The 18,088-nt window shown below is 41.9% G+C and overlaps 1 protein-coding gene across 1 annotated transcript; it reads left to right on the plus strand.

Moving 5' to 3' along the window:
* The first annotated feature begins 2,377 nt into the window (after window positions 1–2,377).
* On the plus strand, window positions 2,378–4,061 carry LOC131263867 (nascent polypeptide-associated complex subunit alpha). Its single transcript, XM_058266143.1, has 3 exons — window positions 2,378–2,457; window positions 2,985–3,138; window positions 3,205–4,061. Exons 2-3 carry the CDS (start codon window positions 3,006–3,008, stop codon window positions 3,711–3,713), a joined length of 642 nt encoding a protein of 213 aa, XP_058122126.1. The 5' UTR covers window positions 2,378–2,457; window positions 2,985–3,005; the 3' UTR covers window positions 3,714–4,061.
* Window positions 4,062–18,088: the final 14,027 nt, after the last annotated feature.

Raw genomic sequence — 18,088 nt, forward strand, 5'->3', positions numbered from 1 at the left:
GCAACACAAGTGCGCGAGAGGAAATTTTCTCTTTTCTCTCGACGTGAGCTGATAGAATAACTAGAAAAGATGGATAAAATGTAATATGTTCCTTGAGACAAAATTACGCGTCTTGCAAAGACCTTTCATTTGAGGGGTCATTTGTGGAAATCGGCCAAGGAACTAACAAGTTATGTGAGAATGGGCTTATTTAACCTAAATTGCCAACCGACCTGATTTACCATTTCGCCCCCTCGGGCGAACACATTCCCACCTGTGGTTTTTTATCAAAAACAAGAAAGTACGGAAACATCTACCTTCAATGCAGTTGTGCGTCTTGAAAAGACCTTTCATTTAAGGGGTCAATTGTGAAAATCGGTTAAGAGAATCAATAGTTATTAACAATTTGGCAATTTTTTGCGTTTCAGTAATCGAGGTTTATTCACCTTGTTCCCGGTAAAGTGCTGTCGCTTTTCCACACAATTAGTTTTCTCAAAAACTAGAAAATATGAATAGATCTATTGTAAGACATAGTTGTGTGTCTTGAGCAGACCTGTCATTTGAGGGGTCACATGTACAAATCGGTTCAGCAATTGTAAAGTTATTAACAAATTAGTTATTTCAGCAGAAAATACCAACCAAGGTTTCTGCACCTACGCCTTAGAATTTCATAAACTAAGAATTGCGGAAGAGTCTTTGTTGCACAGAGTTATCAGTCTTTCAAAGACCTTTTATTTGAGAGGTCTGGTGCTAAAATTGGCCAAGCCACTAAAAAATTATTGAGAAATTAGTTGGTTTTTGAAGCTTGTTGCACAAAGTTTCGCAGCTTCGTTCGTAGTGGTGGGTAAACCGAATCCCCAAATCCGAATCCCAATCCAAGAAACAGTCGGAACGGTCCAAGCAGCGGATAGTGTCCTTTTGGAACTGTGGTCTTTGTGTACAAAATTTTGAAACGCCTAGTACCGCTGGTATTTGGGGGAAAGGATAGTAGTTAGGACTCACACTCCTAATGCCGGTGAGCCAAGACTTCCCGGCTATCTGTCTGGAAACGCCCGAAATTCGTTGTTTTGCAAAGGAGTACAATGGTACAACAGGATGCCGAGAGAGATTAACCAAGCGTGAAATCTTAGAGAGTTCAAACGCCTATGCGCCGTATACGTAAAGCGGGTAGTCTGACGCTGTGCTTGCAATGTATTTAGTAAATGTTGTAGTTTTTGAGCCCGTAGTATTGCATTTGTCAACACGGTCTTTGACTATGATGATGATGAGTAAAAAAATGAACAGGGACTCATTATTTTTATTATTTAATTTAACTTAATAGAATGAATGAGTCTACATAGTTTTGAGACACGCGCGCGTAATTGAGGACAATTGGTGGTCATGGCTGTACGAAAAGAACTAATAGTATCAACACATCTCGCTGTAGTTGGGTCCCTTTCTGTGCTTGACAGTGGCACCACATTATCAACCAATGGTAATTGGCGGAGGAACTACAAACAGAGCCAAAATATTCTCTTACACTCCGGAAAGTGGTGCCTCGTTAACCTTGGGGGACTCGAACCTATGGAAGAAACGAGATCGGGTCCCTTAAGTGGGTGGGTTTCACCACACTATCAATCATAGATAGCTGGCGGTGTTAACCAAAACTGTGCGAAAATATCTGCCCTACTCCGGAAAGTGGTCTCCTTTTGCTAGTTGGGAAACCTCCTTGTGCAATTGATGGCGACCGTTGTATGAATGGAGCAGAGTTGGATACGATTGTTCTGGATAGTAATGCCCCAATGCCCCCTCTCGTTTGGTGATTTATATTTAATATCGTAAGATACTTTCGTCCCTCTCAAACCTATGTAGGGGTAAGCGGTGGGACTTCTTATCATCATCATCATCATCATCATCATCATCATCATCATCATCATGTAAACAAATCAATGTCGGTCTGGAAATTGTTTATCCTAATCTGAATCCCCAGAATCCGATTCAGAATTCGGTAAAAATGGTCTGGTCCTGATAAAATGGGTTTGGTTGGGTAGAACAACTCGGATAATGGACATTCTACTGTATTTCTAGGTAAAAAATAGGTTCCAGGAATTTTTCTCTCTTTAGATCGACTAGTCAGGAAATCTCTAGATCGACTATTTATGTGACTAATTCGACTCACATCATTGTGAGTCGATTCAAACAGTTTAGGAACAAGTCAGAATCGAATCAAATCGAGTGTCAAACCAATCAAATCTGATTCGAATCCTAATCGAATCAAATCGTTAGAATCCGTCAAATGGGATTCAAATCTTTAGAATCTGTCAGATGGGATTCGAATCTTTAGAATCCGTCAAATGGGATTCGAATCTTTAGAATCCCTCTAGGGATCGAATCTTCGAATCTTCCGAGTCCCGATTCTGCCAACACTAGTTTCTTTCTGTTTCCGGCATCTCGTGCTGCTGCTCGTACCGCGTTTTGTTCTAGTGTAATAAAACTGGTGTAAGTAGTGTTTTTACGATGATAAAAAGTATTTATCGCTGATCCTGCTGTGTAACATTCTCAAAAGCGTTGGAAGACATGCGATTGAAACATGTCGGAATCGATTTCGAGTGTGAATCAGCTACCGCTTGCACAGCCGACGCACCTGAAGTGGTGCACAGGATGGATTATGCGCTTACAAGGAAATTAATGTCGAAATTAAAGCAGCATCGTGTTGCTGGCGATTGTGGGGGACAACCTTTCTATGCGCACGAAGTTCTTGCAATCGATTGTCTCATTGTACTTGATAGAAAATCATATCAACCGAATGAAATGTTGACAAATGTCGGGCCGATAAGAAAGACCGCAAACAGAAAATATTGCGGTTGAATGCGGTAGTGGCGGCTATTTTTGTTCTGGAACTTCACATTGATGTGCTCGTACCGCAGGCATGCGCCAAGGCTGTGCGGCGGAAGTGTTGTTGCTCTGTGCCTCCTGTTTTAATTGAGTGATAATTTACACACAGTTTTACTTGTTTTGTTTAACAGCTCAACCAACAACAATTAAATATGCCTGAGCTTACTGAAATTACGGAAAGCGCTGCGGCCGCCTCGAGCGCAACTGGCACCACAGAGGCGAAGCTGGAGGACGCCCTTAGCGACACAGAGACCGAGGATTCTATCCCCGAGCTCGAGGATGCTGGTGAGTAACTAAATATCACTGCTATCAGAAAAAAAAAAACATTCTAAATGGATCCATTTTTTCAAGGCGCTACCTCGGCACAGCTTTCGGCCGGTGAAATTCCGGACATCTCCAAGGCGAAACAATCGCGCGGTGAGAAGAAGGCCCGCAAAATCATGTCGAAGCTTGGTCTGAAGCCAGTGCAGGGCGTGAACCGAGTAATGATCCGCAAGTCAAAGAACATTCTGTTCGTGATAAACAACCCGGACGTGTACAAAAACCCGCACAGCGATACCTACATCATCTTTGGCGAGGCCAAGATCGAGGATCTGTCGCAGCAGGCGCAGATGAAGGCGGCCGAGAACTTCAAGGCACCGGAACCCACGCCAAGCGCGGCCGGTGAAACGTCCGGCTCGACCAACGTCGTCACCCCGATTGCCGAAGAGGATGAGGAGGAGGTGGACGACACCGGCATCGATGACAAGGATATCGAGCTGGTGATGTCGCAGGCCAACGTTAAACGTGCGAAGGCCATCCGAGCACTCAAGAACAATGAAAATGACATCGTGAACGCGATCATGGAACTAACAATGTAACCTGTCCTCGCCGTCCGGGGAGAAGGTGCAGCGCATTATCGTGAAGCAAAAATCCGCTCTATTAGTGTCACCGAAAAGGCCATGTTGGAAATCACATACATACACATTACGCAGAAGAGGAAGAAGGTCCGTGCGAGTGCCCTGTCCTTCTTGAGAATGAATTATTGTGCAGGATAAGCTTCGGTGCTCGCCGGCTTTGCTCGCATTGCATTGTAGGACGCGCGCATCTGTGCCATGCCGTGCGTGCGTTCATGTTAATGCTACTTTCAACATTAACTTTACATCCTTAAAACTGAAAAAAGTCTAAGTTTATATCTTAAAAACGGTAATAAAAATAACCACCAAAAGAAGTCACTCGCATTTTCTCGAAAGTTTACTTGTAGGGGATCCACTTTTTCTAAACACTTACCGCATGATTTGACGAGGGCCTTGGCACACAAATAGACAAGAAACCATGGTGGCATTACTCTTTTAATTGTATTTAAGTACCGAACCAAAACTGGAATGGTGGGAATAGCTTCTATTAGTGGTTGAATTGATGCGATAATAAATTTACCTGTAATTGAAGCAACTTAAGCAGGTATCGAAGCTGACCGTGGATGATTTTATTTCGATGGGGAAGATAGGTTTGTACACAATTTATTTTTATTTTGTGACTAGTGAAGTCAATAAATCCAAACTTAAACTAGCTTTTTTATTTGCAACACCAACCAAGATTACAGTTTGAGAACCGCTGAGTGTCGATTACTTTCGAATAACAAGAGATCGGCGACTGCCGTTAAAAACTAAAAAGAATGGAAAATCATTTGATGTTGTTCGTCGTGAAAAGAACTTTCATTTGAGTGGTCTACTGTTCACATCGACCTAGGGATTAAAAAGTTGTGAACGAATTGATTATTCCAACCATTATTTTGAATTATGACCAAGATGTTTGAAGCTTACTCAACTAACCTTGGTCTTTCAGACAACGCAGCTGTCACAGCTCGCTAAAACAAAAAGGGACCCAGGTAACCACGAGCTGTCATCTTTGGAACATTCAATGTTTATACCATGTGCGAGAGCGAGAGCGCACGACTAAGGAAGCAATTCCACTGTGCCTCTCCCTTTCCACCGCATCACACAAATTTGTAAACAAAATCGGAAGCAACGTTGCAAGCTTCCAGCACTTCGGAAATTTTGATTTTATCAAAAGTGGTGTCCATAACTAGTGAAAATGGCATACAAAAACAACTTTCTAGGGCAGCTTAAGCGTTCAGGTAATTTGTACAAAGTGAATGGGAAAAGATTTGATCAGGAGAGCCAACATTCTTGTGGAATGGATCGTAAGTGTTTGTGCTTGTGCTGCTCAATATTTGAATCCGAAATTTAAATAAATAATTATTTATTTTAGAAGCTCCTAGTACCAGTGTGGGTCAGCTAGAGATTAATGATGATTCTTTGATCGTCTACGATCTAGTTGTCGAAGAAGACCTCAGAAGAAAAAACGCGTTCTGGAGACGATCACGGTCAAGACAAAGTCTCAAGAATCGATGGTGTACCGGATAACGTGAGCAGTGTAGATAGCTTTGGTGGAAGTACTTTGAAGTAAGGCAACACGACGATGGAGGAATGTATAAGGTTTTTGGCAGTTGTTCAAAATCTGTTTCATTCGATTGTTGCAGTGAATGGTGGTCGATATTGGCACAAATCCATCCTATGTAGTTTGTCCAAACGATTCAGGTAAGATGATTGAAATACTAGTCGAATGCGCTAACACGTATCGTGATGTTGAATTATTATTTATTTCTAGCAATGTGAAATGTCGATATCTCTAAATTTATCTATCGATGGGTTGCCACTACACGGACGTGGCCTGGACACGTTTTGGCCGATTCTTATGAACATCCATGAGCTACCACAAGTGGCTCGGTGGCAATCTTCAGCGGCTCGTCAAAGCCACTAAGGGTCGAAGAGTTCCTAAGACATGTGTGCAGGAGCTTAACGACTTTGATTACGGAGCCATCATCAACGAAGTGCAACATGAGATAAAAGTTCGTGCAATTATAGCTGATGCAGCGGCACGAGCATTTATTAAAGGTAAGACTTTCATTCTCTCTAATTGTTACTTTACTCATCTTTGTTACGTCCGTTTTCAGGTGTGACAAACTTCAATGAAAAACATGGTTGTTTAAAGTGTACTGCCGAAGGCGAATATAATTTGAATTCCCACACATTAGTTTTGAAGGGCGTTTGTTAATCTATGTGAACCTACTGGCCTAAATGTTTGGCTAGGTTTGTTTACCTCACTGAGTGGAACCAATGCCAGGGAAATAAAATACAAGCTTGCGGCCATTCAAGTAGATGAGGAGGGTCAACATCTATTTATACGTTTATCTCATTCATTAGTGGAGTAAGTTAAGAAACGACTAATCAATCGAAAGAATAATATAAACATGTAACATATATGGGCATCCAACATAAACAATAAATACAAAATATTGGTTTTTCGTTTCATAACGACATCGATTCATTTTAATTAGAATTTGACTTTAAAACAATTCTACACATAAAAGAAATATCGATTATTAGTATACATAAACACTAGAGAAACCAATAAACAAAATGGAAATCACAATAGTGTAGTTAAAAAAACCCAATAGCAAATCACTTTTCAGTTTTCAATCCACAATCATTCCATGGAATTATGAAAAGCACCATTCGGTTGGAAAAGTAGCCAAATCAATGAAACACACAATGAAAATGATGCTCCACCAAGTGATGCGCCGACATTCATTTCCACGGAATTACCCAAAGCAAGCAACCAAATGTTGATCCACAAGACGCACCTGCAAAACCAAGATCAAAAAGAAAGATTTAATCGTTTGGCGGCAGCATATAATGAATCAAAGCAAAAGCAGTGCATCAGCATACAGATACATACTGATATATTGCGGCTACTTTTACAGACTGGTGCTTTTCGTTGTGCCAAGGAATAACTGTGGTCATCACCTGTTGAAAATGTTTGTTGATAGATATGTTGAACCAACCTGGTTTGACAAGAAGTGTTGAACCAAGCTGGTTTGAACAACTACTGAATTGATGACACTGGCAGCACTGCATGTGTCAAATGACCGGAACTGTTGAATAAAGAATTGATTCCTGTGTGTATAGTGGAATCGGTCGCACGTGTTCCTTGTTTCCCGATCCGAAATTAGACCATATACCTCTAATTCTAACAGGTTATGGGCCCAGGCCACGCGGTGTGTATTAAGTGTTGTTAATCTTTCGGGCGAAGTTTTTTTTTTTAAAAGTGAAATTAGTCGCAGTCAGAAAAACAAAAAATACAATGGATCTCTCTAAAGTGAGTGTTGTTCGATTGAATAATCGGAACTACCGAGCGTGGGCGTTCAAGGTAAAAATGGTGATGATGCGGGAGGGAACGTGGAAATACGTTGACCCGGGTGTCGCGCCGGCACCGGTAACTTCCGATTGGACGGAAGGGGATTCGAAGGCGCGAGCCACCATCGCTTTGTTGGTTGAGGACAACCAACATAACCTCATACTGGATAAAACAAGCGCCAAATCCACGTGGGATGCCCTGAAGGCTCACCACCATAAAGCTACATTAACTGGAAAAGTGGCACTTCTAAAGGAAATATGCAGCGCAAATTTCTGTGAAGGAGAGAGTATGGAGAATTTCCTCTACAGCATGGAGGAATTGTATTCTCGTCTCGAGAATGCTGGAGAAAAATTGTCACCATACATGCAAGTAGCTATGATCTTGCGGAGCCTACCAAAGGCTTTCGATACCCTCACCACCGCTTTGGAAAACCGCTCCGACGAAGATCTAACAATGGAGCTGGTGCGGTCCAAGCTACTGGATGAAAGCGAAAAATTGTATAGCGGTGATGCGGCGGAGGAGCGGGCGCTGAAAACGGGCAGCCGAACGAACAAGGAGTCTATTGTGTGCTTCTTTTGTGGAAAACCCGGTCACAAGAAGCAGGCGTGCAAGCAGTTCCTGAAGCAGAAAAGCAGCGAAAAGAAAAAGGTGATAGAACGAGCAAAAACAGTGCGCGAAAACGACCAAGCGTCGTTCCTTTTTTCGGTGCGTTCCAGTGTTCCCGGAACTACGCGTGCGTGGCTTATTGACTCTGGTGCAACATCACACTTAGCCAACGATGAAAAGTTGTTCAGCCGTTTAGACAGAAGTGTGCGTCCTGAGATTTTTACAGCGGACGGCAAATCTATCCGTACGGGTGGAATAGGGGATTGCGTGGTTATTTCGTGCGACAATGACTATGGAAAGAACGTGTCGATAACACTAACGGACGTTATTTTTGCCCCGGGTATAGAGTGCAACCTTATATCAGTGCCCAAACTTTGCAGTAAAGGTGTTCATACAGTGTTCGACAAAAGCAATTGCAAGCTTGTTTACGGTGCGAAAGTCGTGGCTACAGCTGATAAAGTGGGTGGCCTATACCGACTGAATATGGCTGATGAACGGGCCTTATTGGTGAATGACAGCCGACACACCAAGGATTGCCTTCATACATGGCATCGCAGGCTTGGACACCGAGACCCGGCAGCTCTGGAGGAGTTGGAACGAAGGAACTTGGCGTCTGGTGTTCGCATTCGTGACTGCGGAGTCAGAGTGACCTGTGAATGCTGCATCAAATGCAAAATGGTTCGACCATCATTCCCATCGGTGGCAGAAAAGACATCGACTAAAGTGCTGGATATAATCCATAGTGATGTGTGCGGCCCAATGGAGGAGACGACGCCAGGGGGATGTCGTTACTTTATGACCTTAATAGACGATCACAGTCGTTATAGTTTCGTCTATTTCCTGAAGAAAAAATCTGAGGTCGAGGATAAGATTCGCGAATTTGTGAAATTGGTTCAAAATCAGTTCGGACGTAAACCGCGGATCATTCGCTCCGATCAGGGTGGAGAATACTCCAGCAAGACACTTAGGAGATTCTACGCGGATGAAGGAATAAAGGTGGAGTACACTGCGGCGCATTCACCACAGCAGAACGGGGTTTCGGAGCGGAAAAACCGGTCTCTGAGTGAGATGGCCCGGTGTATGCTTCAGGACGCGGGCATGCACAAGCGATTTTGGGCGGAGGCAGTCAACACCGCTTGTTACATGCAAAATCGTTTGCCATCTGTTGCAGTAGACCGTACGCCGTTCGAGATCTGGTTCGGAAGAAAACCAAATTTGACCCACTTGCGACTATTTGGATGCGTTGGTTACGTGTTCATTCCGTCGGTAAAGCGTAAGAAGTTAGACGTCAAGGCGAAACGAATGACGTTCGTCGGCTATTCCGCGGAACATAAAGCGTATCGGATGCTAAACACACGGACGGGAGAAATCCAAATCAGTCGGGATGTTCGTTTTCTCGAATTCAGCGACGGATCTAAGGAGCATCATCACGATGAACCCAAACTGGAGGATAGTCCGACTGGAAGGGAAGAAATCGAGTGGTCTTTCGATGTAACAGTGAAACAGGAAGCTGAACCCGATTTGACTCACGAAACAACCTCTGAGTCCGAATTCTACGGCAGGGATTGTCCAGGTGATGGTTGGCCACGAGGGTTTTGGAACGACAACGACAACAATTGGCTTCGTGGACTGTGGGATGATGATGACTGTAAAGTTCAAGCTGGAGCTGCGGTGCCAGAGATCGAACCTCCGGAGTCTACTGATACCGTTCGTCGTTCACAGAGGAAAACAGCAGGCGTTCCGCCGGTAAGATACGACGAGGAAGTGAATTTGGTGATGGAAAGTTTGCCTGAACCAAGGACGTATAAGGAAGCTGTATCCGGTCCACAGAGCACCAAGTGGAAGTCGGCAATGGCAGAGGAAATGCAGTCCCATCGCGAAAATAATACGTGGGAGCTAGTGGAACTGCCGCCACAACGGAAGGCAATCGGGTCGAAATGGATCTACAAATGCAAGGCGGACGAAGACGGCAATCTCGTTCGTTATAAAGCACGTTTGGTGGCGCAGGGCTTTTGCCAAAAATTCGGGACCGATTATGATCTAGTTTTTGCTCCAGTCGTAAAACAGATAACTTTTCGGACGATGCTGGTTTTAGCGAGCAAAAGGAAGATGTTGGCGAAACACGTTGACATAAAGACAGCGTATCTTCATGGTCATCTCGAGGAGGAGATTTTTATGCGACAACCACCAGGGTACGAGAGTGGTAAACCGAATGAAGTCTGCAGGCTGCGTCGCAGTATTTACGGGCTCAAGCAGGCAGCTCGTGTTTGGAATAAGAAAATCGACGACGTACTGAAAACTAAGGGTTTCATTCAATCAACGGCGGACCCGTGCCTATACATTTGCAAAAAAGCGGATAAGTCCATTTTTGTACTCATTTACGTAGACGATGTAATTGTCATTTGTTACACGGAGGAGGAATTTTCTGAGGTGGTCCACGTCCTGGAACAGAACTTTACAATAAGTGTCATGGGTAATCTAAGATTCTTTCTTGGAATACGTGTTAGGCTAAACAAAGGACAATTTTGTATTGATCAGCAAGCCTACTTGGAAAAAGTTCTGGAAAGATTCGGCATGAAAGATGCAAAGCCGTCAAAATATCCGATGGATCCCGGCTTCTTAAAACGAAAGGAGGAGATTGGCAAGAAGTTGGATTCGGCGAAAGCGTACCAAAGTCTTATTGGGGCTCTGTTGTACGCTGCTGTGACCAGTAGACCCGATATTTCAATAGCTACAGCCATTCTGGGAAGGAGAGTACAAGATCCATCAGAAGCGGATTGGAATGAGGCTAAGCGAATACTACGTTACCTAAGGGGTACACTGGACAGCGTACTTTACCTCGGAAGAAGCGAACAGAAGCTGGAATGTTTTGTGGACGCCGACTGGGCAGGAGACGAGAGCGACCGCAAATCCAACTCAGGGTTCTTTTTTAAGTTCGGCGGCGGGCTCATCGGATGGGGCTGCCATAAGCAGAAGTGTGTGGCACTATCTAGCACCGAGGCCGAGTATGTATCCCTTGCCGAGTGTCTGCAGGAGGTAAAATGGGTCCTCAAGCTAATGGCAGATATTGGCGAACAACAGGTTGGTCCGGTCGTGGTCAATGAGGACAACCAAAGTTGCATTGCGATGGTTAGCGGAGACAGAGCTGAACGCAAGGCAAAACACATCGATACAAAATTCAATTTTGTGAAAGAAATGGTTCGGGACGGCATCGTGCTACTGCAGTATTGCCCGACCGAGCACATGCAAGCTGATCTACTCACGAAACCGTTGCAAGCGGTGAAGCTTCGACAACATCGGGAGGCAATCGGCATCAAAACGTTCAGCGTTGAGGAGGAGTGTTGAACCAACCTGGTTTGACAAGAAGTGTTGAACCAAGCTGGTTTGAACAACTACTGAATTGATGACACTGGCAGCACTGCATGTGTCAAATGACCGGAACTGTTGAATAAAGAATTGATTCCTGTGTGTATAGTGGAATCGGTCGCACGTGTTCCTTGTTTCCCGATCCGAAATTAGACCATATACCTCTAATTCTAACAAGATATTGGCAATTAAGCTACCAATCGTCGAAGCGGAGCGTGGCTTATGTGATTTGGTGAGCCGACAACAACATACCTCTTCTTGTCCCAAGCAGTTCGCGCCTCAGAAGCAGCAAACACCAACACAAGTAAGTAACAATACTAGTTATAAAAAGATTTGAACCAAATGATCCATATTCCCCTCTAAAGCTGGCCGTAAACGTTGCGAACTTGTTCGCGCGAACAATTTGACAACCAGGCATAATAGGTTGGACAATAATAGTTGCAACTAAATGACAAGCGAGACCGGTGGAAATACAGCGGCTGATCCCAAAGAGTGGGAGATGCAAGATCGTCAAGTGGAACTACAAACTATTTTAAATTCACCGTTTTTTTTATTTCATATCGCTATACTTTTTCACCGGGTTTGACCGTCGGTAAAAATGGCCGCCTCCATGAGTTGTCAAAACTCAAACGGCTGGGTTACAGTTCCTAATGTAGCGGTTTATTGGAAGGTGGAAAAACGTTCTAAAGATCAGACAGAATGTTCCAAAGATGCTTGTCAATTGTTAGTTGGGGAGTTTCATTTAAGGGGTCACATGTACAAATCGGTTCAGCAGTTATAAAGTTATTAGCAAATTGGCAAGTTTTTGCCTAAATGGCTATTCGAAATATTGAGTACGTTGTTCCGGAGATTTCCGAAGCTTTTCGAAAAATAAACTTTCTCAAAAACTAGACAATATTGAACGATCTATCGTTACACAAAATTGTGTGTCTTGAGCAGACCTTTCATTTAAGGGGTCACATGTACAAATCGGTTCAGCAGTTATAAAGTTATTAGCAAATTGGTTATTTCAGCAGAAAATACCAACCAAAGTTTCTGCACCTACGCCTCAGAATTTCATAAACTAAGAAGTACGGAAGAGTCTTTGTTGCACAGAGTTATCCTTTGAGGGGTCTGGCGCTAAAATTGGTCAAGCCACTAAAAAGTTATTAACAAATTAGCTATTTCAGCCATTCATAAGGCAGCTTGGTTGTTTCAATTTGAAATCTTTAATTTCTGAATGAATTTCACGACAATGACGATTCACCAGCCTGGCCATTCAACAAAGCTGCCAACTTTATCACGTTGTGCCAACGCAAAACCATCTGCCACAGCGTAAAATTGTCGCCTGAAAGGCCATTCTAAGAATCGAACCATTGTGGTCTGCCAGACGAACGTTAACGTTTCGTAACGTAAATCGTTTTCAAAGCAAAGTGAAGTTTAATTGGTGTAAATATGTCTCAAATGGTGAATGCTTTGCAATGCACTTGTAACAATAGTGAAAGCAGTGTGCCAGACGGGATATTGTGCCAAGATGCACCAACAGTCACATTCTCGGAACCTATGGTAAGTGTGGAATGTTTAAGTTTTCGTTTTTTTTTTGTATGAAAAATGTTTGGAAAACGTATATAATTAATCTATATTGCTTACTGTAATATGTGGTCATATGTGTCTTTTGACCCACGTCGTTATTACATAATAGAAACATTAATCTAATATATAAAAGTCACCGTTGTCTGTGTATATATATCCCTACCCCTCCCGAACACCTCCCCTCTAAAATTAATGAAAAACAATTATAGTTCAACAATTATTGAACGAGTTTTCACAAAAATTAGTACACATACTGCTCACATAGGGACATACCATGGTTTAAAATTTCATCTTTCTAGGAGAAAGGGAAAGGGCGGCTCCCATACTACCCCCTACCTTAAAAATGGTTAAAATGCAATATGGGTATCAATTTCGCAGTATTTATGGTTTCTAAATCAAATGACCTCACTATTAATGTTCAATCTTAGCCCAAACTCCCTCTACCCTCCTCCTCATCTTCAGCAAATCAATAGCATAGCTCAAAACGAAAAGTGTTAATTCTTATCACAAGTATGCAACGCAAAATCTACTAAGTGTATCTGTGCTAAACTTGGCTGGAGTATAATTCATTTTCTCGAACTAATTCGAACCCAGACATCCCAGATTTCTTCTATCTTCTCTAACGTAACATATATTCTCAATCACACTAAGTCGGTCTAATCAATTTATACTACACATAATCATAAGAAAGACAATTTCTCAAGTGTAAAATGTCCAACATTCTTATGCCTCCTTCCTGCCTATAACTTTCTATCGTCTGGACGATAGAAATTAAGTAAAACAATTTAATGCCACATTACTACGGATGCGACGAGTTTACAAAAAGCGTACATATCATGGGTTAACGGTTTTACTGGGGTATTTCTCATACTTGCTTCAATTGATTAATTTTAAATGGTTTAACCAAGGTGGAAGCACAATAAGATAGCTAATGCAAAATGTATATCAACATGGTTTCGTCGACTAAAGGTAATACTAAAAAATACCACTATCCCCAAAACGCTAAATTTAACATTGCAAAACTCAAGATACTGAATGAAAACACTCTTTCGTTTGGAATTTCTTTCCACCCGGATGAAATCGGGTTAATCAGCTAGTATTTGTATAAAAAAAACTGCCCTCCTACGAAAAAAGGCTACAATTGAAGCGCGATAGGCACAAATATACTTTAAATAAAAACGACAGGAACCTAAAATTCCAAAAGGAGGATTTTCGAATAGATCAGCTTTTAACAACTTTAACTTGAAAAGACCTTTCATTTAAGGGGTCAATCGTGAAAATCGGTTGAAAGAATCAATAGTTATTAACAATTTGCCACGCGGTGCCGCCGGTGGGTTGTATTCTGTTCCAATCATCTTGCATGCGTGTTTAGAGATTGTCCGTTTACGAAGGAAATCATCTAAAATCTTCCATAGGTGTTTTACCAGGTTCATATCTGGACTCTGTGGGAAGCGAATGGAGTTGTTTACGGCTGTGTGTTTAGGCTCGTTATCTTGTTGGAATAGGAATCTTACTTGAAATCCTAACTTCTCGGCGCTTTTTATACAACTGTCTTTCAAAATTTGAACGTAGGTTTTGTGATCCTTTATGCCATCAATGAAGTGCAACTACCCCACTCCTGCTGCTCTAATGCAACTCCAAACCATGTCGGAACTTTCACCATATTTCACCGTTGAAATAAGATTCTTTGTTTGCATCTCACTATTGCATTTTTTATGTGGTTAAAGCTCGTGGCTCCACCTTTTCGTTGCTTATTGTCGAATGTTTTTGTAACGAAGAATCGATCAATTGCCGATTGAGCTTTAAAACTAGGTCTGGCCACAAGTTTTGCTATCTCATTGGTAGACTCATGCAATCAAACGATTCGTTTTTCTCGTCAAAGGTTGTCTCTAACGCCTTTCGATCTATGTTGTGAACTAACTGGACATTCCGAATTAACACATTAAGCGCTCCGTTCATTTTCACTACTTTCCGTTAAGTCATTAATTCGTCATAGATCATCGACGGTAGGTAGTGAGCAGTGGTTGCATGTTCAAACATTCCTTGTTTTGGGACCTGGTTTCCCTACAAAAACGGCTCTGTCGGTTCAACGAGACTAAGAGAACGCTTAACGCGCTTTTGCCAGACCGTGGTATACTAGATTTCATTTAAATTGAAGGTAAAATCCCAAATGAGGCCCCCTAGTCGCCGCATCGTCATCATTTTTTCGATGTTAGCGCCTGGAATTAATGTAGTAGGTGGCACATCAATTCAGTTTGAATATTTGAACTGTTGAATTTCCGTTAGAAGCTGTAATGATTTGAACTAATCGGATGAACTGGGCAAGATGGACAGCATAAACCAATGATTTGGAGTGAAATAATGAGTATGAAACGGCGGCGCGCCCGCAGCGAGCGCAGCGAGCGGACTGCGCTAGGTCTACCGAAAAAGGGAGTTTGCTATAAATTTGTGAAATAAGGGGGGCCCTTGGGCCCCCCTCATACCGCACCCCTAGGTTGATAGCGTAGCCGAATTTTCATACACTCCAATCCTGTTGCACATACTTCATTGTATTTGTGAACTCCAGGAAGCGTCGGTTTATCAATGAATTCATTCATAAGCATTGTTAATGCTGTCCAAACCAGAAGTAATCTCCAACGAGCAGATTCTTTGAAGATAATTAATTATTATCACCAGTGATCGATCGAGCAATTTTTCGTTGATTCGAAGAGCGAATATACAGTGGATCACGGAAAATCACAGATTTAAGCATAAATTATATTAATATCAGCTTCAATGAAGTCCGTTACGGTGTATTGCAAAAAGCAGCAGTTTCGAGGATTGGACACTTCTCAAATAGGGCTCCGCAATGGGGAACCTATATCGTACAGTGTATAATAGGTATTGTTTTGGCTTTCCTCCATGCACCCGGAAAGTAATTTACTTTATAACAGCAATTTAGGATGAATAATAGAAAGATCCCGCTAGGCAGCTCGAAATATCATCCTAAAAACGTCCCACGCGCGTGTAACGAGCTGGTTGTCCGTTGTGGTGGTCTGGATCGTGTGCGTCGGTAGTCTTCAACGCGAAAACCTTTTACTCTCTACTCAATTCCTTCGGGTTTAGTATCAACGTGTTCGGTCCGGGCCGGGACTATGCCGACGCCGGAGAAAACAACGTGTGATGCTAAGACCTGGACTTGAAGATAACCGAGAATTCGGTCCGCGATGTGACTATGCCGACGCCGGAGGAGACGCTCTAGAATTTTCCTGAGTCCTTCGGACTGGAATAGGAAGGTTGTTTCGGTACGATCGGTCCATGCCGTGACTACGCCGACAACGGAGAAATCGCAACCGGGTTGGGAATTGAACTTGCGGATCTTCCGATTGTTTGGTCCGTGCCGTGACTATGCCGACGCCGGAGGAGACGCTCTCAAAATTTCCTTTGGGTAAGGAGGGGATTGGGACCGCTAAATTTTCGGATTGCTACAAGTGTCATGCTCACAAGTGTCGAGGTTGAGATGATGATTTATTCAATAATTTCGTCGGCTTATATACCTAAGTTGTTCCTATCGATTAAGAAGTGTGGGCGAGAAAGAAGATCTCGTTCCATAATCCGTACTTTATCGCGTTCGCGAATTACGTTCAATCCCTGTTTAAACCTGTTTATAAAAGTTTACAGTTTTCGCGGGTTGAACTTGACATAGAACTGTGCCAGGATGCGTGGTTTACTTTCTAACTTCTAAAGCTGGGGATAGACGGATGCAATATTTCACTGCAATGAAATAAAATTTGACATTGCTACCAAAAATGACAGTGAATGCAATATTTCGATGCTTAACCATCTCGTTTGGATCTTTGCAATATTGCAATGAAATACGCATAGCAATATTGCAATGACTGTCATTTTAGGTAGAAATGTCAAATTTTATTTCATTGCATTGAAATATTGCATCCGTCTATCCGCAGCTTAAGGAATTGTTCATGTTTTACTTTCTAACTTTCTTTCGTTGTTTAAGTTTGATTCTTTCCTCATTCTCTGGCCTTTTTCAACATTGCTAGCGTTGCAAGTTCCTTCATTCATTTCTCAATTTTCAAGTTCGCGCCTGTCTGTTTTGGTTACGAACGAACATATGGTCCGTCCGCTACAGCGCTAACAAACGTCCCACTTTTTTGCTATCTATGAAGAGAGGTCGATCATTTGAAATTAGTGTAGGGATAGTTGTGTTGTTGTATTTGATTATTTTCATAAACTTCACAATTCTACAGCTATTTTTGTCAAGGACTATTTTTTACTTTGTTAGCGAAGTTATTGGCCTGGTTTTCGGAGCTAAGTTTCTTCCATTTTATTGTTATCATGTTTCTGAGTTTAATTTTAACTTTTATGTCATTGAGAAGAATTAGGTTATAATAATCAGCGTGCATTAATGGGACGAACTTATAATGAGCTTCATTGATAGATTTAAAGAGAAATTCTATCATAGTATGAGTAGGGAAACGTTACTAATGTTACTCAAGTTGAGAATAGTTGAATCGATTTTGCTATCCATGAACATTCAAAGCTCTGCCCGAGAATAATTCGGGATACCTAAACGGGAAGATTGTCGGAATCGAAATTCGTAAAAGCATGTAACTGAGACAAATAAGTACTAAACCGAGAAAAGAATTAGTTAAATTCGTATACTAAAGAGTTTTTCTTTGGTAAATAAGGTTCTCCGTTTGTTTTTTTTCATTTTTAACATTTTAGGGCCGATTTGCACCAACTAAAGTGTGAAAAACCTTTTTAAGTTTTATGGTGATGTCAGGTTCCTTATTCTGTATCGGATCAACCACCATATTTGGTCATTTTATAAAGGTTTTATCACAGCTTTTAATAAGAATGTTTACTCTTAAAATTATACTAAGTGATTCGGCATCTTTAGAACCATGATAAAACATAAACATTACTTGGGTACATAATATTTTTAAATTCATTCTTTGGGTAGTATGAGGGAAAAATGGAATGAAAACCCCTCGAGATGAATAATTTAGTTAAATGAACTATAAGCCTACGTTAGTGTTGTTAAAAACTTCTACACACTCATTAACACTTACTGACTATTAATCTGGATGTGATAATGTTTCCTTAATTTTTTTCATAAATCTGTTAAACCCCCGAGGTTGCTTCATCTTAAAATTTATCTTGTTAAATTTACGTTTTGACACTTTGAGGATTTCTGATGATGTTTTTTACTTTTCAGAATATATGTCTTCAGAAATTCCCAATGTACAGCAGGAGCGAGTGCCCACTTCGGCCGCACAAGGGGCTTCGCCTACTAAAAAGCAGCAGCTTCACTGCCTCACTAAAGAAAAACAGCAGGAGAAACAAATAAAAATGATGGAGAAACAACTTTCTGAAAAGGAGAAACAAATGGAAATACTGCAGCAGAAACTTTTGGAAGAGCAAAAGGCTACCTGCGCGTGGTGCCTGCCGG

The sequence above is a fragment of the Anopheles coustani genome, chromosome 2 (genome assembly GCF_943734705.1).
Source record: "Anopheles coustani chromosome 2, idAnoCousDA_361_x.2, whole genome shotgun sequence".
Taxonomy (NCBI): Eukaryota; Metazoa; Arthropoda; class Insecta; order Diptera; family Culicidae; genus Anopheles; species Anopheles coustani.

Excerpts from the sequence above, each read along its gene's own strand:
- LOC131263867 (XM_058266143.1), top strand. The coding sequence starts at position 3,006 with ATGCCTGAGCTTACTGAAATTACGGAAAGCGCTGCGGCCGCCTCGAGC. Across the intron at positions 3,139-3,204 it reads CCCCGAGCTCGAGGATGCTG|GCGCTACCTCGGCACAGCTT; the intron begins GTGAGTAACTAA and ends CATTTTTTCAAG.